This window comes from Schistocerca nitens, chromosome 5 (assembly GCF_023898315.1).
Source record: "Schistocerca nitens isolate TAMUIC-IGC-003100 chromosome 5, iqSchNite1.1, whole genome shotgun sequence".
Classification (NCBI taxonomy): domain Eukaryota; kingdom Metazoa; phylum Arthropoda; class Insecta; order Orthoptera; family Acrididae; genus Schistocerca; species Schistocerca nitens.
Window position 1 is genome coordinate 166,644,028 of NC_064618.1, and position 26,160 is coordinate 166,670,187.

At 39.0% G+C, this 26,160-nt stretch overlaps 1 protein-coding gene across 1 annotated transcript in view; it reads left to right on the top strand.

The window, feature by feature from the left end:
* LOC126260325 (PC-esterase domain-containing protein 1A-like) overlaps nt 1-26,160 on the top strand; it is a 169,705-nt gene that overhangs the window by 39,512 nt on the left and 104,033 nt on the right. Inside the window, exon 3 of the mRNA XM_049957650.1 lies at nt 22,615-22,694. Coding sequence (XP_049813607.1) covers nt 22,615-22,694 — 80 coding nt within the window. The remainder of the gene's footprint in view (nt 1-22,614; nt 22,695-26,160) is intronic.

Here is a 26,160-nt window from a genome sequence, read left to right on the forward strand (position 1 = left end):
CTGTAGATGCAGCGGCAGGGGACGACAGTCATGCGTGCATGAGTTGTATCAGAGTGAGTGTGTGAATGAGAGTGTGTTCTCATTATCTGACAAAAGCTATGGATGAAAATTTAGTTGTGAGACTGTGTTTGTGTTTTCTGTGTGCCTGTCTGCAGCTCTGCAATCATCCTTATGGTAAGTTGCTAGCTGTCATTATTACTGATTCTCAGAGTATTTGAACAAGCTATATATTGCATTATTGATCACCATGGTCTCATTTCATCAAGATACTTTCTGGGGCTCATGAATAGTTAGCCATACCAGTGGACTTCTACGATGGGCCAAAACCAGAGGCCGTCTTTGTGGGTATCTATAATGGATCGGACCTGCCGATCTGAAGCCATTCGGTTCCCACTAATGTGCAGGCCCTGCCTGTCAGATCTAGTCTCAGGCCAGGTCTGTTTGTGTGTGGCATAATGCAATGGATTTTCATGGTTTATCCATGAACCCAGGACTGCGGTGCTCCTCAGCAGGCCAGAGGCCACCGACGATTGATTTCAGGAATTGCAACTGTCTCACCGCAAGTGTGTCGTAAAGTGTGGTGTTTTATAGACATTTTATTTGTTCTAGTACGTTTTGGCACTTCAAAAGAAGTTTATATATTAGAAAGTATGGACGATAAGAACAAGAAAACTATATCAGTCACTAGGCTGTTTGTACACTGTTGTTGTTGTTGTTGTTGTTGTGGTCTTCAGTCCTGAGACTGGTTTGATGCAGCTCTCCATGCTACTCTATCCTGTGCAAGCTTTTTCATCTCCCAGTACCTACTGCAACCTACATCCTTCTGAATCTGTTTAGTGTATTCATCTCTTGGTCACCCTCAACGATTTTTACCCTCCATGCTGCCCTCCAATACTAAATTGGTGATCCCTTGATGCCTCAGAACATGTTCTACCAACTGGTCCCTTCTTCTAGTCAAGCTTTGCCACAAACTTCTCCTCTCCCCAATCCTATTCAATACCTCCTCATTAGTTATATGATCTACCCATCTAATCTTCAGCATTCTTCTGTAGCACCACATTTCGAAAGCTTCTATTCTCGTCTTGTCCAAACAAGTTATCGTCCATGTTTCACTTCCATACCTGGCTACACTCCATACAAATACTTTCAGAAATGACTTCCTGACACTTAAATCTATACTCGATGTTAACAAATTTCTCTTCTTCAGAAACGCTTTCCTTGCCATTGCCAGTCTACATTTTATATCCTCTCTACTTCGACCATCATCAGTTATTTTGCCCCTAAATAGCAAAACTCCTTTACTACTTTAAGTGTCCCATTTCCTAATCTAATTCCCTCAGCATCAGCCGACTTAATTCGACTACATTCCATTATCCTCGCTTTGCTTTTGTTGATGTTCATCTTATATCCTCCTTTCAAGACACTATCCATTCCATTCAACTGCTCTTCTAAGTCCTTTGCTGTCTCTGACAGAATTACAATGTCATCGGCAAACCTCAAAGTTTTTATTTCTTCTCCATGGATTTTAATACCTACTCCGAATTTTTCTTTTGTTTCCTTTACTGCTTGCTCAATATACAGGTTGAATAACATCGGGGAGAGGCTACAACCCTGTCTCACTCCCTTCCCAACCACTGCTTCTCTTCCATGTCCCTCGACTCTTATAACTGCCATCTGGTTTCTGTACAAATTGTAAATAGCCTTTTGCTCCCTGTATTTTACCCCTGCCACCTTCAGAATTTGAAAGAGAGTATTCCAGTCAACATTGTCAAAAGCTTTCTCTAAGTCTACAAATGCTAGAAATGTAGGTTTGCCTTTGCTTAATCTTGCTTCTAAGATAACTCATAGGGTCAGTATTGCCTCATGTGTTCCAATATTTCTACGGAATCCAAACTGATCTCCCCGAGGTCGGCTTCTACCAGTTTTTCCATTCGTCTGTAAAGAATTCGCGTTAGTATTTTGTGTCCGTGACTTATTATACTGATTGTTCGGTAATTTTCACATCTGTCAGCACCTGCTTTTTTTGGGATTCGAATTATTATATTCTTCTTGAAGTCTGAGGGTATTTCGCCTGTCAGTAGTTCTAATGGAATGTTGTCTACTCCCGGGGTCTTGTTACGACTCAGGTCTTTCAGTGCTCTGTCGAACTCTTTCCGAGGTATCGTATCTCCCATTTCATCTTCATCTACATCCTCTTCCATTTCCATAATATTGCCCTCAAGTACATCGCCCTTGTATAGGCCCTCTAAATACTCCTTCCATCTTTCTGCTTTCCCTTCTTTGCTTAGAAATGGGTTTCCATCTGAGCTCTTGATATTCATACAAGTGGCTCTCTTTTCTCCAAAGGTCTCTTTAATTTTCCTGTAGGCAGTATCTATCTTACCCCTAGTGAGATAAGCCTCTACATCCTTACATTTGTCCTCTAGCCATGCCTGCTTAGGCATTTTGCACTTCGTGTCGATCTCATTTTTGAGACGGTTGTATTCCTTTTTGCCTGCTTCATTTACTGCGTTTTTATATTTTCTCCTTTCATCAATTAAATTCAATATTTCTTCTGTTACCCAAAGATTTCTACTAGCCCTCGTCTTTTTACCTACTTGATCCTCTGGTGCCTTCACTACTTCATCCCTCACAGCTACCCATTCTTCTTCTTCTGTATTTCTTTCCCCCATTCCTGTCAATTGTTCCCTTATGCTCTCCCTGAAACTCTGTACAACCTCTGGTTTAGTCAGTTTATCCAAGTCCCATCTCCTTAAATTCCCACCTTTTTGCAGTTTCTTCAGTTTTAATCTACAGTTCATAACCAATAGATTGTGGTCAGAGTCCACATCTGCCCCTGGAAATGTCTTACAATTTAGAACCTGGTTCCTAAATCTCTGTCTTACCATTATATAATCTATCTGAAACCTGTCAGTATCTCCAGGCTTCTTCCATATATACAACCTTCTTTTATGATTCTTGAACCAAGTGTTAGCTATGATTAAGTTATGCTCTGTGCAAAATTCTACTAGGCGGCTTCCTCTTTCATTTCTTAGCCCCAATCAAATATTCACCTACTACATTTCCTTCTCTCTGTTTTCCTACTACCGAATTCCAGTCACCCATGACTATTAAACTTTCGTCTCCCTTCACTATCTGAATAATTTCTTTTATTTCATCATACATATTTTCAATTTCTTTGTCATTTTCAGAGCTCGTTGACATATAAACTTGTACTACTGGGGCAGGTGTGGGCTTCGTGTCTATCTTGGCCACAATAATGCGTTCACTATGCTGTTTGTAGTAGCTTACCTGTACTCCTATTTTTTTATTCATTATTAAACCTACTCCTGCATTATCCCTATTTGATTTTGTATTTATAACCCTGTAATCACCTGACCAAAAGTCTTGTTCCTCCTGCGACCGAACTTCACTAATTCCCACTATATCTAACTTTAACCTATCCATTTCCCTTTTTAAATTTTCTAACCTACCTGCCCGATTAAGAGATCTGACATTCCACGCTCCGATCCGTAGAACGCCAGTTTTCTTTCTCCTGATAACGACGTCCTCCTGAGTAGTCGCCGCCCAGATATCCGAATGGGGGACTATTTTACCTACGGATATTTTACCCAAGAGGACGCCATCATCATTTAACCATACAGTAAAGCTACATGCCCTCGGGAAAAATTACGGCTGTAGTTTCCCCTTGCTTTCAGCCATTCGCAGTACCAGCACGGCAAGGCCGTTTTGGTTAGTGCTACAAGGCCAGACCAGTCAATCAGTTGCCCCTGCAACTACTGAAAAGGCTGCTGCCCCTCTTCAGGGACCACATGTTTGTCTGGCCTCTCAACAGATACCCCTCCGTTGTGGTTGCACGTACGGTATGGCTATCTGTATCGCTGAGGCACGCAAGCCTTCTTGGGGCTAGTTGGTTTCTTCTTCTTCTTCTTCTTCTTCTCTCTCTCTCTCTCTCTCTCTCTCTCTCTCTCTCTCTTTTTTTTTTTTTTTTTTTTTTTTTTTTTTTTTTTTTTTTTTTTTTTTTTTTTTTTTTTTTTTTTTGAGGATTATGAAATATATGAGTACATAGTTTGTACACTATGTACTCATATATTTCATATTTCTCAAAAAATAAAAAAAGGGCCATACAATACCTGTAAAATAATAGATATTACAGGTGGCTAATAACCGACAATAACGAACATAGTAGAACCAACGTTTTATTGGCGGTGACCTACAGTATTGATTTACTCAATTCTTCTCCACCTTACACACTTCTTTCAAGAGGCCTACTTTTTTCTGAGGTTATTTGTGAAATCAATGAAGGTATTTTAAATCCATCCTGCAACTTCCAAGGAAATGAATATTTTTGTTACCACATGTGTTTTGTTTTATTGAAATAACATCAGTGGTCTTAATGAAACATATACAGGATGTACATAAAGACCGGGAACACTTTCAATTATTTATTGCATAAGAACCAACCACTGTACAGATATCATACATATGTCATTTTGAAGAGAAACCCTGAAATTTTTTTTCTTGGGAATTTCACTTGGGGAAACTTATGGCAACCATCCAGTATTAATCAAAGAGAGGAAAGCTGAAAGGTGGAAGGAATTTATAGAAGGACTCTACAAGGGAAATCGATGGATCAGCCTTGCTACAGAAGGGGCAGCTGTTTCATGAAATGGCCTCCCTGATTACCAGATCTCACTCCGTGTGACTTTTTTCTGTGGGGGACACATTAAAGATCTGATGTATGTACTGCCTCTACCACGTGATGTAGCAGTTTTGGATAGAATACGGGAAGTGACTGCCACAGTCAATGATGCCATGCTGGGACGGGTATGGCAAGAATTTAATTACCGTATTGACGTCTGCCAGGTCATTCATGGTTCGCATATCGAATGTTTGTAAAAGAACTTTCAGAGTTTCTCTTCAAAATGACATATGTACAATGTTTAGTTCTTATGCAATAAAAAATTGAAAGTGTTCCTTAGCTTTATGTACACCCAGTATATCATTTAGCTTGGTTTCTCTATCTGAAAACAGTTGATTAGAAAAGATGTTGATGTTAGTACTTAAGATTTTTACTCACATTAGGGGATGCCATCTGCTTGAAAGATTTTTTTTAGATTAACTGCAAAGACAAATTTTTAACTTATGTCGTAACTTACCCTTGGGATCAGGGAATTTCACTTGGGGAAACTTGTGGCAACCGTCCAGTATTAATCAAAGAGAGGAAAGCTGAAAGCTTGAAGGAATGTATAGAAGGACTATACAAGGGAAATTAACTTCAGGGAAATATAATAGAGAGTGAAGAGGAGGTGGCTGAAAATAGGATGAGAAAGAAGAAGTTGATAGTTCTGCGAAAGACCGAAGTGGAAATGAGTCTCCTGGCACAGACAACATTCCCTCTGAATTTTTGAGATCCTTGGGGAACAAAGCCATGATAAAATTATTCTACCTTGTGTGCAAAATGTATGAGATAGCAAATTGTTCTCATACTTGTACTTCAAGAAGAAAGTAACAATTCCAATTCCAAAGAAGGCAGGTGCTGACAGGTGTCACAAATTATTTACAGAAGAATGCAAAATCTGTTAGAAGCTGACCTTGGGGAAAATCTGTTTGGGTTCAAGAGAAATGTAGAAACACTCGAGGCAATGCCAACCCTTCGACTTATCTTGAATGATAGGTTAAAGAAAGGCAAGCCAATGTTTTTAGCATTGTAGATTTAGAGAAAACTTTACTTATATTGACTGAAATACACTCTTTGAATTTGTGAAAGTAGCAGGGATAAAACAAAAGCAGCAAAAAGTTATTTAAAACTTGTACAGAACCCAGATGACAGTTATAAGAATCAAAGGACATGAAATGGAAGCAATAGTTGAGGACAGAATGAGAAACAAGGTTGCACTCTATCCCTGATGAAGTTCGATCTCTACATTGAGAAAGCACTAAAGGAAACCAAGGAGACATTTGGAAAGGGCATCATAGTTCAAGCAGCAGAAATAAAAATTTAGAATTTGCCAGTTCCATTGTAATTCTGTCAGAGATGGCAAATGGTTTTGAACATCAGTTGGAATGGATGGTGTCTTGTCTTGAAAAGAGATTATAATGTGAACACCTGTGAAATAAAACATGGGTGACAGTGGGTAATCGAATTAAATCAAACAATGCTGAGGGAACTGGATGAGGAAACGAGACACTGGAAATAGTAGGTTTTTCTATTTGGGCAGCAAAATAAGTGGTGAGATGTGAAAAGAGAATAAAAATTGCTGACTGTCTCTAGCATTTCTGAAAAACAGGAATTTGTTAACATCTAATATAAATTTTAATGTTGGGCATTTTTTCCTGAAGGAATTTGTCTGTAGTTCAGCTTTGTGTGGAAGTGAAATGTGGACAATACATAATTCAGATATGAAGAGAATAGAAGCTTTTGAAATGTGGTGCTACAGAAGTGTTTCAAATTTGATAAGTAGATCAAGTAACTAATGAGGAGGTACTTAATCAAGTTGGAGGGGGGAGAAAAAAAGAAATTTATGGCACAACTGTAGTAAAAGAAGAGATTGGTTAATAGCACACCTACTGAGACATCAAGGAATCATCAATTTGGTAATGGAGGGGAGAGCGTGGGTGGTGGGTGCAAAAACTGTAAGTCAAGGCTTTAATACAGTAAGAAGGTTCAAATGGATGTAGAGATCTGCACAGGATAGGCTGCTATGGAATGTTGTTGTTGTTGTGGTCTTCAGTCCTGAGACTGGTTTGATGCAGCTCTCCATGCTACTCTATCCTGTGCAAGCTTCTTCATCTCCCAGTACCTACTGTTACCTACATCCTTCTGAATCTGCTTAGTGTATTGATCTCTTGGTCTCCCTCTACGATTTTTACCCTCCACGCTGCCCTCCAATGCTAAATTTGTGATCCCTTGATGCCTCAAAACATGTCCTACCAACCAATCCCTTCTTCTAGTCAAGTTGTGCCACAAACTTCTCTTCTCCCCAATCCTATTCAATACCTCCTCATTAGTTACGTGATCTACCCACCTTATCTTCAGCATTCTTCTGTAGCACCACATTTCGAAAGCTTCTATTCTCTTCTTGTCCAAACCGGTTATCGTCTATGTTTCACTTCCATACATGGCTACACTCCATACAAATACTTTCAGAAACGACTTCCTGACACTTAAATCTATACTTGATGTTAACAAATTTCTCTTCTTCAGAAACGATTTCCTTGCCATTGCCAGTCTACATTTTATATGCTCTCTACTTCGACCATCATCAGTTATTTTACTCCCTAAATAGCAAAACTCCTTTACTACTTTAAGTGTCTCATTTCCTAATCTAATCCCCTCAGCATCACCCGAATTAATTTGACTACATTCCATTATCCTCGTTTTGCTTTTGTTGATTTTCATCTTATATCCTCCTTTCACGACACTGTCCATTCCATTCAACTGCTCTTCCAAGTCCTTTGCTGTCTCTGACAGAATTACAATGTCATCGGCGAACCTCAAAATTTTTACTTCTTCTCCATGAATTTTAATACCTACTCCGAATTTTTCTTTTGTTTCCTTTACTGCTTGCTCAATATACAGATTGAATAACATTGGGGAGAGGCTACAACCCTGTCTCACTCCTTTCCCAACCACTGCTTCCCTTTCATGCCCCTCGACTCTTATAACTGCCATCTGGTTTCTGTACAAATTGTAAATAGCCTTTCGCTCCTTGTATTTTACCCCTGCCACCTTCAGAATTTGAAAGAGAGTATTCCAGTTAACGTTGTCAAAAGCTTTCTCTAAGTCTACAAATGCTAGAAACGTAGGTTTGCCTTTTCTTAATCCTTCTTCTAAGATAAGTCGTAAGGTTAGTACTGCCTCACATGTTCCAACATTTCTACGGAATCCAAACTGATCTTCCCCGAGGTCCGCTTCTACCAGTTTTTCCATTCGTCTGTAGAGAATTCGCGTTAGTATTTTGCAGCTGTGACTTATTAAACTGATAGTTCGGTAATTTTCACATCTGTCAACACCTGCTTTCTTTGGGATTGGAATTATTATATTCTTCTTGAAGTCTGTGGGTATTTCGCCTGTCTCATACATCTTGCTTACCAGATGGTATAGTTTTGTCATGCTGCTATGGAAGGCTGCATCAAATCGGTCTTTGAACTGAAGACTGCAACAAAATCAGCAACAACTTGCTTTTGCAAGCTAATGTAATGTCATAATTGTGTCTTGTACTGCTTCAGAAGCCCGAATAAACTTTTTGCAGTTCAGTTTTTCTTCTTATTGTTTTGAATGTTGTTCTAGTTAGCAGTTTACAAACATGAGAAGCAAGGCTAATTAGTTTTCACATTTCTATGATCTTGTCTTCTTCAGTGTTGGTGGTGCAGTTCTTTTGTAATTAAATTGTGTGTCCTCTGTTTCATACGCTTCTGTTACCAGATCAAATAACCTGTTTTCCACGACTCCAAAGGTATATCGAAGATTTGTGTTGATTCACTTGAGCCCTATCAAACTCGATTACTAAAGCACCTATTTGTTCCACATCAACTTCCTTTACTTAAATGAAAGATTTGCCTGCTGGTCCTTCTTCATTTTCAGAGATTTCCTATTTTCATTTTATAAATTAAGGCATCTGTTTTCTGTTTCTCTGTAATTCATTTAACTTTCACAAATGCTCTGTCAGTATGCTCTACAAACATCTGTTTCCCAGTTGTTTCACACATCTCTGCTCTGCTTGCTGCTCTGCTCTGCTTGATTTTACCTCTTTATAGTATTCTTAATTTATAAGAAACCTGTACTTTTGGTGTTTTGTGCCGCCTTGAGTATACTTTGATATGAAACTTGTATTTTCAGAGCTAACATTCGACTTTTCATATCCACTTCAATTGTAGCCTTATCTATGTCACGCTTGTCTACCTTACTTATTTCCTTTATGACATTCCCCTCCTCTTCTACTGGAACACACACAACACTTGCATTTAGAATGTAGGGAGATTTTCTGATTTGTTTTTAATATTTCTTAAATTTTTGTAATTCCATTCAGCTGTATATACCTTTTTCTGAATTATTATTAATTTAAGCCTGCTGTTCAAAACTATTGGCTTCTTGTGTCCCTGGATGTGCTTTTCAGTCAAATATTTTACTTTTAACATTTGTTTAACAGAAATGTAGTCCAGCTGAAATCTTCATATGTCTTGTGGTTGTGTTGTGGGGTCTATACTTCATTAGACTGATCAACTTTCATCTGATTTGCTAGTGATGGGGAGTGGGAACCATGTGATGAGGAATGGCAGTGTGTGTTGTATCTATTTTGGACATTAATCAATTTTTTTTTCAATTACAAACTTTATGTATTATCTGATTGCAACACTTATTTTTACATACATGGTGTTGTTAACAATATATTGCAAACATTTTACAGTATGCTACAATTACAGTGCAGAATTGTTTTTTACATTGTTTTTCATGTTAAATCCAAGTTAAATGAGTGATTTTGGGTAAGCCACTGCCTGAGTAGCTTCTCAAAAGTATCCCCATCAATATCTTAATTTCATTTGGTGCAAATTATGATAAACAGCTCCTTCGATATAGGGACTTTTCGTTGTCAGTGTTACTCTTCTGTTAACCATGTGAAAGTCTTTTTTGTTCTTTATGTCATGGTTGTGGATTTCCATGCACTTTTTAGCATCGTATTTGAAAAGCATAATCAATGTTTTCCAGCATATTCATGGTATAAACTCTGAGAATACTGAATCTAATAAATAGGCTTTTTCAAGCTGTTCCTTGCTTCACTTTTGCTGTGATCCTCGTGGTAAACATCTGCATTATGAAAACCCTTCTCTTATGAGTGTAGCAAGTCCCATCCCACAGAATTAAGGTGTGGTGATAATCTCCTTAATACATATAGACTGATTCTTTTTTTTTTTCAGACATGGTCAACATGCTACTGCGGTGAAAGTTAGTCATCCATGTATGAACCCAAAAACTACATTTGAATGAGGTTTTTGATAGAATTTCATCAGTCAAAATATTTTGCTTATTTGGACCACTTGTTTTAAAATGAATTATGTTTCCAGAATAAAATTTTCACTCTGCAGTGGAGTGTGCACTGGTATGAAACTGCCTGCAGATTAAAACTGTGTGCTGGATCAAGACTCGAACTCAGGACCTTTGCCTTTTGCAGGCAATTCCTCTACCAACTGAGCTACCCAAGTACGAATCACAACCCATACTAACAGCTTTACTTCCACCAGTACCTCACCTCCTACCTTCCAAACTAATCTGCCAGGAAGTTTCATACCAGCGCACACTCTGCTGCAGAGTGAAAATTTCATTCTGGAAACATCCCATAGGTTGTGGCTAAGGCCTGTCTCCACAGTATCCTTTCTTCCAGGATTGCTAGTTCTGCAGGTTTCGCAGAAGAGTTTCTGTGAAGTTAGGAAGGTAGGAGACGAGGTGCTGGCGGAAGTATAGCTGTGAGGACAGGTTGTGAGACATGCTTGAGTAGCTCATTTGGCAAAGCACTTGCCCACAAAAGTCAAAGATCGCGAGCTCAAGTCTCGGTCCGGCACACAGCTTTAATCTGCCAGGAAGTTTCATGAATAATATTTGTTTTTTTTTCTATGTTTACTTTTAAGTTGTCTTTTACAAAGTGAACTGTAACCTTTTTAATAAAGTTTTGACTCTCTTCAGTTAGGCTAGGCTCACTGTCTGCACAACAGACACCAGTTGTGTCATTGGAATACATAGTGATAAAGTGCTTGTTATTTAGAGAACTTGAGTAATCGTCTCACAATGTATAAATAGGAATGGACCTAAAATGGAGCCTTAAGGATACCAAAACGTATATTTCTTATTCTTGACTGTCTCCTCTCCAGTATTTCTCTATTATCTTGTATAATTTCTGTATACTGTTGTCTACCTTTTAAATGTGTTTCCAGCAGTTGCAAGAATTTCTCCTCTCCAGTATTTCTCTATTATCATGTATAATATGTTTCCAGCAACATCATGCAAGGCAATTTTTGGTAAGAGTGTGTCATGATGTATTCTGTTAAGAGCTTTTGAGAGGTGCAGGAATATTCCTGCTACTTGGAACTTTTCATTTATTTTTTCAAGTTTATAATGGACAAATTGTACTGCTGCTGACATGGTATTTTGCCCTCTTCTGAAACCATGTCAACATTGTTATTATGTTTCAATATTCCTTTTAACATTATTTTCTTAATCAGTTTGCTAAATGTTGAGATTAGGGAAATTGGTCTGTAATTCTGAACATGCTTTCTTGCCCCATTTTTGTTTGTTTGACTAAAGCCAGTTTCAACTTGCCAGGGAATACACCATCTTTGAGAAGACAGCTTATTAGATGAACTAATGGTTTCACTAGTTAAAATTAGCATTCCTTCAATAGATATGGAAAAAATTCATTGAATCCAGCAGATTTTTTTTCTGGGCCTGTCAACAAGCTGCAGAATGCCATCTGTGCTTACTGTAGTTAATGTACTGCGGTTCCATTAGGTAATGGACTCAAATGTGTGCTGTAAATCTGTTGTCCTGTAGACATCATTTTCAACAGTATCTATAAAGTAATTATTAAAAATATTGGTCACCGGAAGGGGTCAGAAATGATATATTTATTGACAGTTAATTCTATATTATTAATTTTGGTTTCTATTATGTTGTTTTTTATTTTATTTAAAAATGACCAGCAGGACTTTGAGACATTATCTGAGCTTCATATCTGTTGGTTATTCTTTCTGCTTTGAAACACCTGACTTCTTTGTGGTGCTGATATTTGTACTGCCTGTAGAGTTCTTTATGTAACTTGGAGTTAGTCATTCTGTGTGAATTATACAGTTTGCAGTGATTGACTAATCCATCAGTTCTTGGTAGAATATTTTGTACACTATAAATGAAAACATACGCAACATGGATGTAATAGTCTACAATATTTATTATTGAAACACTTTGTGAAATAAATAATAAGTATTGTAGAATATTACAGTAGTATTGTGTGTGTTTTCATTCATAATCTGCACATGTTTCCATTTTTTCTTTCAGATCTTTTAGATCTTTTGTTTTAATATCTAAGGGCACATGTTTTGATTTTAAATGTGGATGTTCTTGAATGCTCATTTTTTTAAATTGGTTGGAACTATTTATGTACCTGTCAGAAGCTCTAAGAACATGTCCCATTTATTGTTTTTATTGTTGTCATCAGCAGTAGTAATAACTGATTCCCAATATTCCTGCCTTAAACTACGTTCTAGTCGAGCAGTGTTGTTTGCAGATAGGATTTCCTTGTGCTCATACAGTTGTCTTTGTTTGAGATTGATATTACATTTTAGCGCCAGTGTCTGGCCTAAATGATCGATGATATGACCGTTTACAATGCCTGCTGAGGTGATGTGTTCAAAATATATTACATCTGCAGAAGAAAGCAATCAGTCATTACATGTTCCCAGCATAAAGTACATTGTAAGCCCTAGTTTGCTGAACTCAAAATAATGACTGTTACAAAACTGTACATATACCAAGTTTTAATCTATACAAAAAATAACCTACGTGAAGTAAAATGTAGAAATAATATCCATGGTCACAACACATGGAAAGACAAGTCCATATATACATCATACTGTAGACTAGCAAAGACAATCAATAGCTATGAGCTAGTGGGCCATAAACTATTTAATAAGCTTCCACAGACAGTTCAAGATCTTCCAGAGTGTGAATTTAGGAAAACATTAAATAAGTGGCTTGTTGCCAACCCCTTTTATGAATTAAAAGAATTCTTTGACTGGGACATTGAATTGTAAGTCAATAATACTTTATTATTCTGTTTATTAATGTAACGATTGTGCTGTACAAAAATTTGTCCATTGTGCAAAAATTTGTCTATTGCTGTAATGGCCTAACAATAATAAAATTATCTTATCTTATCTTATAATTTTTTTCAGTATAATCTTTTGAACTGCTGTGTGTGTGATCTATTTTAGTTGTCACTAGCCCAAGTTTATCTTTAGCCTCATTACATGGAAAACAATTTTTAAAATGTTTGCTTTCTTGGCAGTCATTTAAAGTGTTGATGTTCAGATCTCAAAGCACCAATATGACGAAATTTAAACTTCTGTGACCTAATGTTACTTTATTCAAAACTTCCATCAAGTGATTTCAGGAAAGCATCAAAATATCAGCAGATCTACATATACCTTTCAAAAAGAAAGTTACAGCGTGAAACGCAAATTTGGGAATTATGATTTCAAAATCTTTGTCAACACAGAACTTATTCACCCAAAGCACTTTTTCTGTGGAGTTTATAAACTTACATTTTCTAAAGTAAATGGCAATACCACCACCTTTATTATGTGTTCTATAGTGTAATGTTGATAGTTTACAGTTTTCTAATTTGATATGATGAATGTTACATACTAATCTCTGGTGTTCTGTAAGAACAACAACATGTGGAACCAACCCTGTGATAAGTGATTCAGAAACATCTCTTTTGTTTCCTAAACCCTATACATTCTAATACAAAAATGATATCTTACTCACATGTGAATTTAAGTATGTGTGAGGCAAATACCAACGTGAATCACATACACTGGTGTTAATTTCCACCTGCGTACTCAATATTTGTTTTGGATTGTTAATGTTGTTGCTATTGGCCACTTTCATTAGATTCCCTGCATGTTAGCATGTAGGGTGACAGATTGTTTTCATAGTTGCTTTCACACATTATTTTGTTAACAGCTTTGTTTATTTCTGATGAGAGTCTCTTCTTACAAGATTGATTTAGATGTTGTACATGTGTTATGAAACTGTTGATGTGAAGAATTCTCACATTGTTAAAACTTCAAATAGAAATTTGGCTTAAATTCCTGTCCTAACTGCATATACTGTATACGTGTTAATGCCTCTAGCACAAGGGAGATTGGTGTGTGGTTAACAGGAAGCTCAATATGAAACAGGTGCTAAAATGAATGGAAATGTTCCTCATGCTGAACTATAGCTAATAGTCAGCCCCATATTTATGTGTGGGCCACATGGGCCTGGGCCAAGGGCAGAAAATTCTTAGGGGTGGCAAAATCTTATGGTCGGAAAAATTTTGAACATACAAATTTACATGTGCAGAAAAAAAAATGAATCAATGGTTGCAGGAACTATTATTAGGTTCTTTGAAGTTAGGTCATTACTGTTTTGACCGCACTAATGTGTTCGAGTGTACCTTTTCCTCAGTTGCTGTGGTTTCTGACTGGCCATTTGCTATTCGATTTGTGGCCAATGGATGGCCAAAACTGTCTCCCACTGATGAGAAGATTTTGTTGTGATGCTTGTGAAGCATTCAAAACCATGCCCCAAAGAGATCATTGCACATGTGCATAGCATAGTTTTCTGAAGCGAGCAAAGGTGTCAGCTACCGCTATGGGTTAAAACTGTTATTAAATCAGAAGCAACAGAGGTATTGCAACAGCTGAACTCCAAAAATATTGAATTCATGCCTACAATATGGGGGAGTATTTTGGAACATCAGTCAGAAGAAGTTAACATATCTGCAGTAGTGAAACTTTATAGTTCACTTAGATGAGATGACTAAGTCTTTTGAAGTGTACAAAAAGTTGGCAGAGAGAAGACTGGAGACCACGCAACAACTGCGAGTCAATGAAACTCAGGAAAAATGTGTGAAGAAATGAAAGAAGTTCTTTGATGATTCAGGCTCTTGAGTCAAAAAATGAAACGGTGGTTTGCAAATCTGAAGGCAACATACTGAAAACCAGTCATTTAATTATAATGAATAGACTCTCCGCAGAGCTCAATAAACATCTTGGTGTCTACAAAGACTTTCTGAAAAGTGCTCTTTCTTATCCAGTTTGATGGAAATTGACCCTGAAGTCTATAATGCTGCAAAACAGCTGCAGCATATTTACTCAGGGGATATAGAAGATTCTTTTGGAACAGATTGTGTCCATTGAAAAAGCTTCCTTTTGAATTCTGGATGTGAGAATGGTCCTTCTTTACCAGTCTTAAATAAAATGCTAAGGGAGATATATCTCTTTGATATTTATCCTAACACCAGAATCATTCTGCAAATTTATTTGAGCACACCAGCAACGAACTGCTCCGCTGAACGATCCTTCTGACTTCTTGAAAAGGTTAAGAACTACTTGCGTGCTTCGCTGACTCAAGACCATTTGTATCACTTGGCTGTAAAGCAATACAAAATGATTTGACTGTGAAACTGGACTTTGAAAATGTGATAAATGTGACTGCTGATTACAAGGCAAGAAGAAAGCCACTGAACTGATGAGATTCTTTGTTGATATAATAATCAATTACCACAATTCCATACAACATTATCCTTTTTGTAGACTTCTTAATTGGCTACGTTTGTTGTTGGTGGAGGGGGGGGGGGGCAAAAAAACTTTTTGGGCCCATGGGCATAACATTATCTAAACACGGGCTGCTTATAGTCATCACTTTTTGCAGTATAAACTGTAATTGCTCTTATAGCGCATATAATCCAACTTAGACATTATTGATTTAACTGAGCAATAATTTCACTGACCTCACAGTTACTCTACATGTGAGAGTGAGGAAGAGATCACACATTCCTCACACTTTCCAAGTTTGTAATCACCTGCGCGAAATTCATTTGCGTCAATAATTTATTTCTTATTAACCACTCACAGATCACAGTGTCATTGTTCTGGGAGTATTTTATTTATTTAATTAGGTTGGAATGTACAATACTGTTTGTTCTCTGAGTTAAATTTTATTTATTTATTTATTTTTTGTTTTATTTATTTATTCATTCATCCATCAAGCGATTGCCTGATTATCAAACAAAGGAAAATCCAGGATGGAATAATGACAATATTATTAAAAGAATAGATTGTTACTCACCATATAGTGGTAAGGTTGAGTCGTAGACAGGAACAACAGAAAGACTTCTAAACAAGTAAGCTTTCTGCCAAAGGCCTTCTTCTGAATTAGACAAAACAAATGCACACGCGTGCGCACACACACACACACACACACACACACACACACACACACACACACACACATTATCACTGTCTCTGGCTGCCGAGGCCTGACTTCCAGCAACAGAGTATGATTGGAGAAGCAACTTGGGTGATGGTGGTAAGGAGGAGGCTGAGGTGGGGAAGTGGATTGATAGCAGTACAAAGTTGTGGAACAGTAAAGTGCTGCTTGTGGGAGTATACAGGGATGCGGTGGGAAGAGGGTAGGGCAACTAGATGCAATTGGGAGGTTGATGGAGGGTGGGGGGGATGGGGAAAGGAGAGAAGTAAATAGAGTATTGGTGTGTTGGTGGAATAGAAGGATGTGTGCCACTGGAGTTGAAACAGGGATGGGGACAGGTGAATGAAGAACAATAACTAACGAAGGTTGAGGCCAGGAGGTTACACAAACATGGGATATATCGTAGGGAGAATTCCCACCTGTGCAGTTCAGAAAGGCTGGTGTTGGTAGGAAGGATCCAAATGCACAGACTGTGAAACAGTCACTGCAATGAAGAATATTGTGTTGGGGAGCGTGCTCAGTAACTTAGTGGTCTAGCTGTGTCTTGGCCATAGTTTGTTGGGGCCGTTCATGCAGACAGACAGCTTGTTGATTGCCATGCCCACGTAGAACGTAGCACAGTGTTTGCAGCTTAGCTTGTAGATCACGTGACTGGTTTCACAGGTAGCCCTGCCTTTGATGGGATAGATTATGCTTGTTACTGGAATGGAGTAGGTGGTGGTGGGAGAATGTATGAGACAGGGATATGAGACATGAGGTAAGAGTTGGGAGCAGCGGTAGAGTAGGGATAGACAAGGATATGGTATAGGTTCGGTGAGTGGCAGAATACCACTGCGGGAGGGGTGGGAAAGATGGTGGGTAGGACATTCATCATTTGAGGGCATGATGAGAGGTAGTTGAAACCCTGGCAGAGAATGTGATTCAGTTTCTCCAGTCCTGGGTGGTAATGAGTCATGAGGAGAATGCTCTTCTGTGGGCGGACAGTGGGACTTTGGAAGATGGGGGACTGGAAAGATGAGGCACAGATCTGTTTCTGTATGAGATTGGGAGGATAATTATGGTCTATGAAAGCCTGAATGAGACACTTGGTTTATTTTGAGAGGGACCGCTTGTCACTACAAATGCAACAGCCATGGGTGGCTAGGCTGTATGAAAGGGACTTCTCGGCATGGACTGGATGGCAGCTGTTAAAGTGGAGGTATTGCTGGTGGTTGGTAGGTCTGATACGGACAGAGGTAGCTGTCTTTGAGGTGGAGGTCAATATCAAGGAAGGTGGCTTTTTGGATTGACGAGGGCCAGGCAGGAAATGGGGAGAAGGTGCTGAGGTTCAAGAGGAATGTGGATAGGGTGTCCTCACCCTCAATCCATATCACAAAGATGTCGTCAGTGAATCTGAACCAGATGAGGGTCTCAACTGGATGGGGGATTTGGGATTCTGAGTGGTTAGGAAAGATTCCTCTATATGGCCCATGAATAGCTTGGCGTAGGATGATACCATGCTGGTGCTCATTGTTGTACCCCAGATTTGTTTGTAGGTGATGCCTTCAAAGGAGAAGTAATTGTGGGTGAGAATAAATAGTTGGGCATGGTGACCAGGAAGGAGATTGTAAGTTTTGAGTCTGTTGGGCATTGGGAAAGGTAGTGTTTAGTGGTGACAAGGCGATAGACATTAGGGATGTTAACGTAAAGGGAGGTGGCATCAGTAGTGACAAGCAGGGCACTGTGTGGTAAAGGAACAGGAATGATGGATAGGCAGTGGAGAAAATGGTTCATGTCTTTTATATAGGAGGGTAGGTTGTGGGTAGTGCCAGCCACAATGGGGCATCCTAGATGGTTGAGTTAATGGACTTTAGGAAGTATTTAGAAGGTAGGAGTGTGGGGAGTGATAGGGATGAGCAGAGAGATGGACTCTGAGAAAAGGTTCTGGGGTAGGCTTAGGGATTTGAGGAAAGACTGGAGACCCTGCTGGATTTCTGGAATGGGCTCACAGTGCCAGGGTTTGTAAGTGGACAAATCTGACAGCTGGTAGAGTCCTTCCATTAGGTAATCCTTGCATTTCAATACAACAGTGGTAGAGCCTTTGTCAGCAGGTAGGATTACTGTTATAATGTCAAGTTTAACAAATATATTTCAGAACAACACAACACATATAAGTCACAGAGTAAGTTGACAAGCAAGACATGTGTACACGTTAGCATTCGAATGAGCACTGAGTCCCAGTCTAGCGGCCACTGCTTGGCTGGCCGCTTAGGTGGCGCAGCTGCTGCATGGCTGGCAGACAGCGCCGCACATAGAGGATGCGCGTAATTGCGCGGCAGCACTTTGAATGATCGGCGAGTCACAACAATTACTAGTTCAGGATCAGTTTCTAATGGTGGATTGTGGTTCTTTCTGCGGATATTAGGTTAGATTGCAAGTTGAGTGATTTGGAAAATGATGGTGAGTCAAGGTTCGAGTCTTTTGATTGCTCCTGCTTCCAACTCAACATTCCCACTATACGTGAGTAGCAATCTCTGCTTTTCACAATATTGTGATTACCTGATTATGATATACAAGGGCTATTCAGTAAAGAATATTATAGTCATAATTTCTCATGCTTGAATTTGATCTTTTGATATTCTATTAGCTTAATGTGTAACAAGCATGCCAGACTAATTTCATTGTTGGCACTCCTAATTCCTACCTACAAGAGTAAGGCAAACTCAAACATTTTCAGTAGCTGCTACCGCCACTATGGAAATGACACCCAAGGAACAATATGCTGCTTTGAAATTCTGCTTTCATCCCAACATATCTTCAGATGTGAATTATGCAGTATTACAGAAAACCTACGGAGAGTGTATTCTTCCCGAGAGCATGGCTCAAAGATGGTTTAAATTACTTAAAGAAGGGAGCCAATCAATTTCAAAGAAAAATAGAATTGGCACTCCAGTTACTGTTCTTCTGAAAGAAAATGTCAACATCACTGCTGTAATTGTGAGAGATGATCAATGAATAATCTTACAAACACTTTTTGAAAAATTGAAAATTTCATTTGGAGCTATCCACGAGATGATGACAGAGAAGTTACACATTATACATGTTTGTGTGCATTAGGCTCCAAGACTGGTGGTTCTTGAACAAAAGAACATGCGCATGCAGTTCTGCATGTTATTGAAACTGCTGTTAGGAGAAGGTCGGGAGTTTCTTTCAAAGGTAATCACTGCTGATGAACCTTGGCTACATTACTTTGATCCTGAAAGAATCAGCAAAGTTCAATATTGAAGGAGTACTCAAGTGTTATACCGATTCCCCTAACCAATGAGTTCGAAATGCTGTCTTTCACTGAAGCTGAAACTGAGCCAGTGGGACTCACTTCACCTGTTTTGTCTGATGTCAAGAGGACACAAACACAAAATGGTAGGTGCCTAGTAGTTGATGGCAGTTCAGACATATGGCAAATGATGGTACCTTTTATGGAAATGGCAGCAATGGTCAGGAAAGAACACCAGGTGCTCTCACTGTGTATGCCTGGGGCCTCATTGAACATGTTGAAGAGGTAGCTATCCTGGCAGCAATTGGGGGAACAGGGTGCAGCCAACTGAAGATTGTGGCACACATTGGAACAAATGATGCCTATCACCTGGGCTCTGAGGTCACACTTGGATCATTTCAGTGAGTGGCAGAGAAGGCTGAGAAGGCAAGCCTTGTGTGCATGAGTTTCAGTGAAGCTCACAGTTTGCGGTGTTGTCCCCAGAACTGATCAGGGTTCCTCGGTTCTGAGCCAGGTGAAAGGACTGAGCCAGAGACTTGGAAGGTTCTGTGACAAGCTAGGTTGTGACTTCCTGGAGTTGTGCCTTAGGGTTAAGAGCTGTAGAGGCCCCCTAAATGGGTCAGGTATGAACTACACCTCAGAGGCTGCTACCCAGATAAAGATAGATATAGGAAATCCAGAAGTATCAGTGTGAGATCGAAAGAAATGCTTCCCACAGGTGAGAGTATTAAAGTCTATTGGTTAAGTGCTGAAGCATTCGAAACAAATTGCCAGAATTAGAAATGCTCATGCAAAGCAGCGAAACTCGCATGATAGGTACAGAAAGCTGGTTGAAATGTGAAATTGATAGCAGTGGGATTCTTTGGGGAAAATTTAAGTGTGTATCAAAAGGATAAACTAATGGGAAATGGAGGTGGTGTATTTGTTGCAGTAGATAAGAGACTCTCATCCACTGAGATAGACACTGAAGTTGCATGTGAGATTGTTTGGGAAAGACTCAGTATCAGTCATGGGCATAAAATGGTAAATGGGTCCTATTATCACCCACCCGACTCATCTCCCAATGTAACCGAAAACTTTACAAGAAACTTCAGTTTGCTTGTACAAAAGTTCCCTAGTCACACTGTAATCATCATTGGAGACTTTTATCATCCAACAGTCAATGGGGAAAATTACAGTTTTGCAGTGGTGGTCACGATAAAACATCCTGTGAAACATTAACAAATACCTTCTCTGAAAATTACCTTGAACGGATAGTTCAGAACCTCTCTCATAATGTATATATACTCACTCCAATGGCAAGAAAAACACAGTTGTGGCAACAATGATTACCAAAGTACAAAGGATAACTAAAACAAGCAGAAAAATATGTATGTTCAGTGAACTAGATAAAAAAATCAGTAGTGTCATATCTCGATGAGGAAATGGAAATTTTCAGCACAGGAGAGGAACATTTAGAAGAACTATGGCTTAAGTTTAAAAGAATTGTTGACCATGCACTGGACAGATATGAACACAGTAGAACAGTTCGTAATTTGGGGGGGAGGGGGGGGGTCCATCATAGTATATTGCCACTGTAAAGGAACTCCTAAAGAAACAGAGACTTCTGCATAATAGGTGTAAAACAAACCATGGGATAGTAGGTAGAAAGATGCTGGATAAACACATTTGGCTACCAAGAGAGCAATGCATGAAACCTTCAGTGATTACTGTAGCAGAATATTGTCGTAATGATCTTTCACAAAATCCAAATAAATTCTGGTCGTATGTAAAGGCTTTTAGTGGCACCAAAGCTAGTGTCCAGTCTGTAATGAATGATACAGGAACTGAAATTGAGGGTAGTTAGCAAAAGATGAAATGCTTAACTCTGTTTCCAAATGTTCCTTTACAAAGGAAAATTTAGGAGAAAGGCCCCAATTTAATCATTGTACCACTGAAAAGATGGTTGAAATAAGTTTTTGTGTCAGTGGTGTTGAGAAACAGCTGAAGTCATTAAAATTAAACAAATCTCCAGGGCCTGATGGAATCACTGTCAGATTCTATACTGAAAATGTGGTTGATTTAACCCCTCTTATCTCTCTCTTCCATCTTCATATTTATCTATTCTACTTCAGAGGTAGCAAACTTTGAAGAATGGAAATCTCATTGCAGAGCACAACAAAATATGTCGGGGAGGGGGGGGGGGGGGGGCGAGTCCTGAAAACTAATGCCTCTGAATTTTTTTCTGTGAAAACTCTTAGAGCTTTTTTAATAAAACAAACCTTATCAACCTTTGGCATCTTTATTCTTCATACCTGCATATTTATTTCTCAACATAGTCCCTTTCACTAGGAAGACATTTATCTCATTGAGAGACTAATTTGTTGATACTGTCACTGTAGAATGTTCGACTTTGTTGACGGAGCCACAACCTCACTTCTACTTGTGCCATTTCATCACTATCAAAGTGAAGTCCTCAAAGGTGTTCTTTAAGTTTTGTAAACAGAAGGAAATTAGATGGGGCCAAGTCGGGACTGTATGGAGGACGATTGATGACAGTGAAAACATGGTGTTGGATTGTCGCAAATGTTGCAGCGCTCGTGTGGTCTGGCATTGTCTTGCTGAAGGATAGGATGCTCCATGTATGTACAAACTCTTTGAATTTCAAACTCGACTACAGCATGCTGTTTCTCATGGCCTGACGTAGTTATGTTACACACTGCCATGTTACATGCTACAATTCAGAGCCCTCTTGTGGCAGAAGGCTGCTACTTGTGTCAGTGAAGTGGGGAAGTTGACCAAGTAAAATGCATGAGGTGTGATACCTTAATCAATATTGAGAAAAGAATGAAAAATTTGGAGGCCTTCCCTTTCAATATGCCCTCATATGTTGCATTTTCCTCGTTGGCAGTATTGCTTTACAGACACTGCTCTCTGCTGGTCTATGATGTTTATTGGAGCTTCCTTCCTCTTCTCTGCTACAACAGGAAGCCATACATTATGTGAATCAGTTTGAGCAGAAGCAACAGTAACTACCACAGCTTGCTCATCACTGACACAAATGAATGAAAGCTGTGGTTTTAGCAAGTTACATAACAACTCAGCTTATTGTAACATTTGTAATTTGAAATGAGTTTTCATGCCTTCAGAAGTTATAATCCTAGATCTGATAACTACAATGAATAATATGTAACTATAAGAATGGTAAAGCATGTAGAAGCTAGATGTGAAGTATGTTCTGGGTTGACAATAAGATGTGGGTGATAGTATGATTGATTTTTTTGTTGCTATGAAATGATTAAAAATGTTTTGGAGATTAATCTCTTGGAGTGCTACAATAAAAGTTTCATTTCAGATATGAGATCTTTGTACAAAGACTTAATTTGGCTGTTGGAAACCAACACACTGATTGAATCTCATCAACTTCGAACAAAGGTAATGCACAAAACTTCTCTAAATTGAATTATGAAGTAGACGACCTATTAAGAAATCAGTTATATTTTCGTATGTAGTTGGTCATGTAGACTCAATTAAATTATTTTTTGAAGTTAAAAGCTTTTAGCATTCCAATTTTGCTGACAGTATGTGAAAACTTATTTACAGTGGCAGCATGAGCTTAGTTTTATGATAAATGAAACTCAAAGTGTTACTGAATGTATGTGATAGTTATACAGAATACATGCACGACTGCAATGTAACTCAAGCAAAACTTTTTTCCTCTATGATTCCCTGCCCATCCTGAGTAATTTAGCATGGTGTACAATTGTGTTGAAGTTGTAGAGGTCAGATTGGCAGGTGAAGCTGGCTCTGATGTCAGGACGCAGCGCAGTTCATCTCCCAGGACATGGCTGCAGTAGTGTGGTACAGATATTGGCTAGTGACATGTGTTGGAAACATGGCTATTAGAATAAATCTGTTATCCATTAGAAATCACAGTGGTGGGGTTGGATCTGTGGCAGCTATGGGCCACCAGGAATATGGTATGTGTACACAATAGCGGCTGTCGGCATGGCTGATGATGATAGCATGCCTGCACTGGGTGATGGACAGCAACAGCATATACGTGCCCAGGGTGACAACCAGAGACAGTGTGCCTATTTGGACAGTGGTGTCTGGGCACCTAGATTGCCCAGACTTGAACTGTAAGGCTGTCAGCAGATAGTAGTCAGGTAGCAGGTGTTCCAACAGTGCGAAAGTGCCAAGTCAGTAGCACACAGACTTAGTTTAGGCAGTGGCCTGCAGCTGATGACGGCAGCTTGTTGGTTCACCTCAGACTGTGAGTGGACATGGACTTCTTCTCATGACTAGCAGCAGTAGTCCAGTCAACAAAAGAAAATTAGCAGAAAAAATTCAGGTAGTCACAAATTCTTACACAGTGATAGGGGAGAATGTCATTAACAACATAGTGAAAATCCACTCCTCTGAGGTGTGAGGGTTGTGGTGGGGGCTGTTTAAAGGTCACTTTTTACATTTTTCTTGAATAATTAAAAAACCACAGCTTTTATCAAAAATGTTTCCCAGTACAAAATTAAACTACATTAAATTTCCTACAAAAAAGTTCTATTCATGTTTTCTCTAGAATTAATAGTTTCTGCATTCCAGTGATGGAAAAACTGTAAATTATTAAAAACATTGTTTCAATGGTATAAAATTAATGTTAAACATATCAAACTTAGAAATAACAGAAAATCTACTTTAGCTATTATAAAATAACATCATATCTTGAATGGGAACCATTCAAAAATCGATAGTTGTATCATCATCATCAACATCATCATCTTGCAGATCAAGTAGCAGTGCACCATTTATACACATACAACTGCATGGATTGGAGCCACTTACCATATATCCATAGCATATTTGGTGATAATATGTCAGATGGAATGGGACTAATTATTTTCAAGCCAAGGGTAGTAATATGTTGTAATGCATTGTTTCTCTGATGTTCAAATAAATAAAGTTCCATAACACCCAGGCAGCTTATTTCTGTGACAGAAGGAACTGATTTAAGCTCCTGGATCTCTTCAGGTGTTGGCAGAGCTGAGGCTGGAGTTATGCATTTGATGGTCCCCCCCCACCCCCCACCCTCCACCCTCCCCACCACCACCACCCACCACCACCACCACCACCACCACAAGCTGTGGGAAGTATTCCAGATGTCATTAGTGTGGTGTCACCGCTAGACACCACACTTGCTAGGTGGTAACTTAAATCGGCCGCGGTCCTGTAGTACATGTCGGACCCGCGTGTCGCCACTGTGTAATCGCAAACCTAGCGCCACCACATGGCAGGTCACAAGACACGGACTAGACCTCGCCCCAGTTGTACGGACGACATTGCTTGCGACTAGACCTACCAAGTCTTCCTCTCATTTGCCGAGAGACAGATCGGATAGCCTTCAGCTTAGTCCATAGCTACTACTTAGCAAGGCGCCAATTGTATCAGTGCTAATAGCGTACTAATATTCAAGAGAGATGTATTCCAACAAGAGAATAAAGATAAGTATTAAACGCATCTACGTACTTTTCCTCTTATTCATTAATAAGTCTCATGTTCCAGAACTTCAAGCCCGTCTGCGTTAGTTTAGCGTGCACCTAGCTACCTCATTGTGTCTATGCTGTATGAGCTAGACACAACAATTAGTACATACACTGAAATATCAACATTGTCAAATACATATTGACAAAATGTTCCACTTGAGGCAGGCACTTTGGTGTTGTAGAGAGCTGATAGCGCCAGCTGTCACACTTTGTAAGATGTATCACTGAATTCCAGATCAGCAAGTTGTCTGATGAAATTATTTGATCCAAACTTTGTGTGAATGAAGAGAGCAACAGCAGGTAGTAGAGGTGATATAAATTATCAAGGGTGAATGTCAGCAATGGGGGCATTTGATACAGATGTTAGCTTCTTTTCAGTTTTCTGTTTTGCCTTTTCTTCACTGAAATGCAGTCCATGAAGACACGGAGTGCCATTTCCTCACTCTCATTATGGAATTTGTTACAGTGTGGGAAAACAAAACTATCATTTGTCATTTACCCAATATCTTCTAAGATTATAGTGGCAGTGCTTTTACAATTCTTTTCCATTCTGCTTGTTCATCTTTGCAGTTCTAAGAATACCATGCATCATTCACATCTTTTTCACCTGAACTATGAAAGTACACCGCAGATTTTCTGGTGTGGAGAGTGTTGAAAACAATGCTGTCTGCATTCTTTTTTTCTCTGTCTGTCCGTCATTGTCTTTATATGAGCTAATGTTCCCGAAACTTGCTCCAACAACTCGTCTAAAGTGAACTGGCAGTCATCATTCCCCTCTATGCTGTTGAATATTTCTTCCATTGATACAATAGTTCGTTCATTCTCAGAGGATCCAATTTTTCTATATTTAGGTCCAAGAGCCTGTAAAGATCTTTTCATAACAGTCCTTGTGATTTACAGCATCTGTAGCTTGTAGATCCCAAACAGAGCATATACGTCTTCAGATAGTGCCTCCCCATTCATCCATCCTCTCCTCTGCTTGAACTATAATTGTATCATTGTAACTGAAGGATCGAATACTGTCAATCTTTTGCTGCCATTTTTGGGGTCTTTCTCCTGTTTATCAAAAAATTCATCATCAATAGATTCTGCACAAAACAGACAGCTAGTTTTAAAATAAAATTCCACTGCAGCTGAATGCAAACGTTTGACTTCAGCTGACTTCGAAGGCTGTTCATCTACAACAGCCTCTCTTAGAAATCTTTCAGTTGACTCACTTCTGGTGTACCATTTTCTCAAGATCCATGACCACCACCCTGTTTTTTTATTCCTGTAACTATCAGCTTTCCCACCCTTTCTCAAATAACTAGCATTTGCCAATCCATGTATCCTTTCTCACCAGCATTGCACGGGTTGCTAAT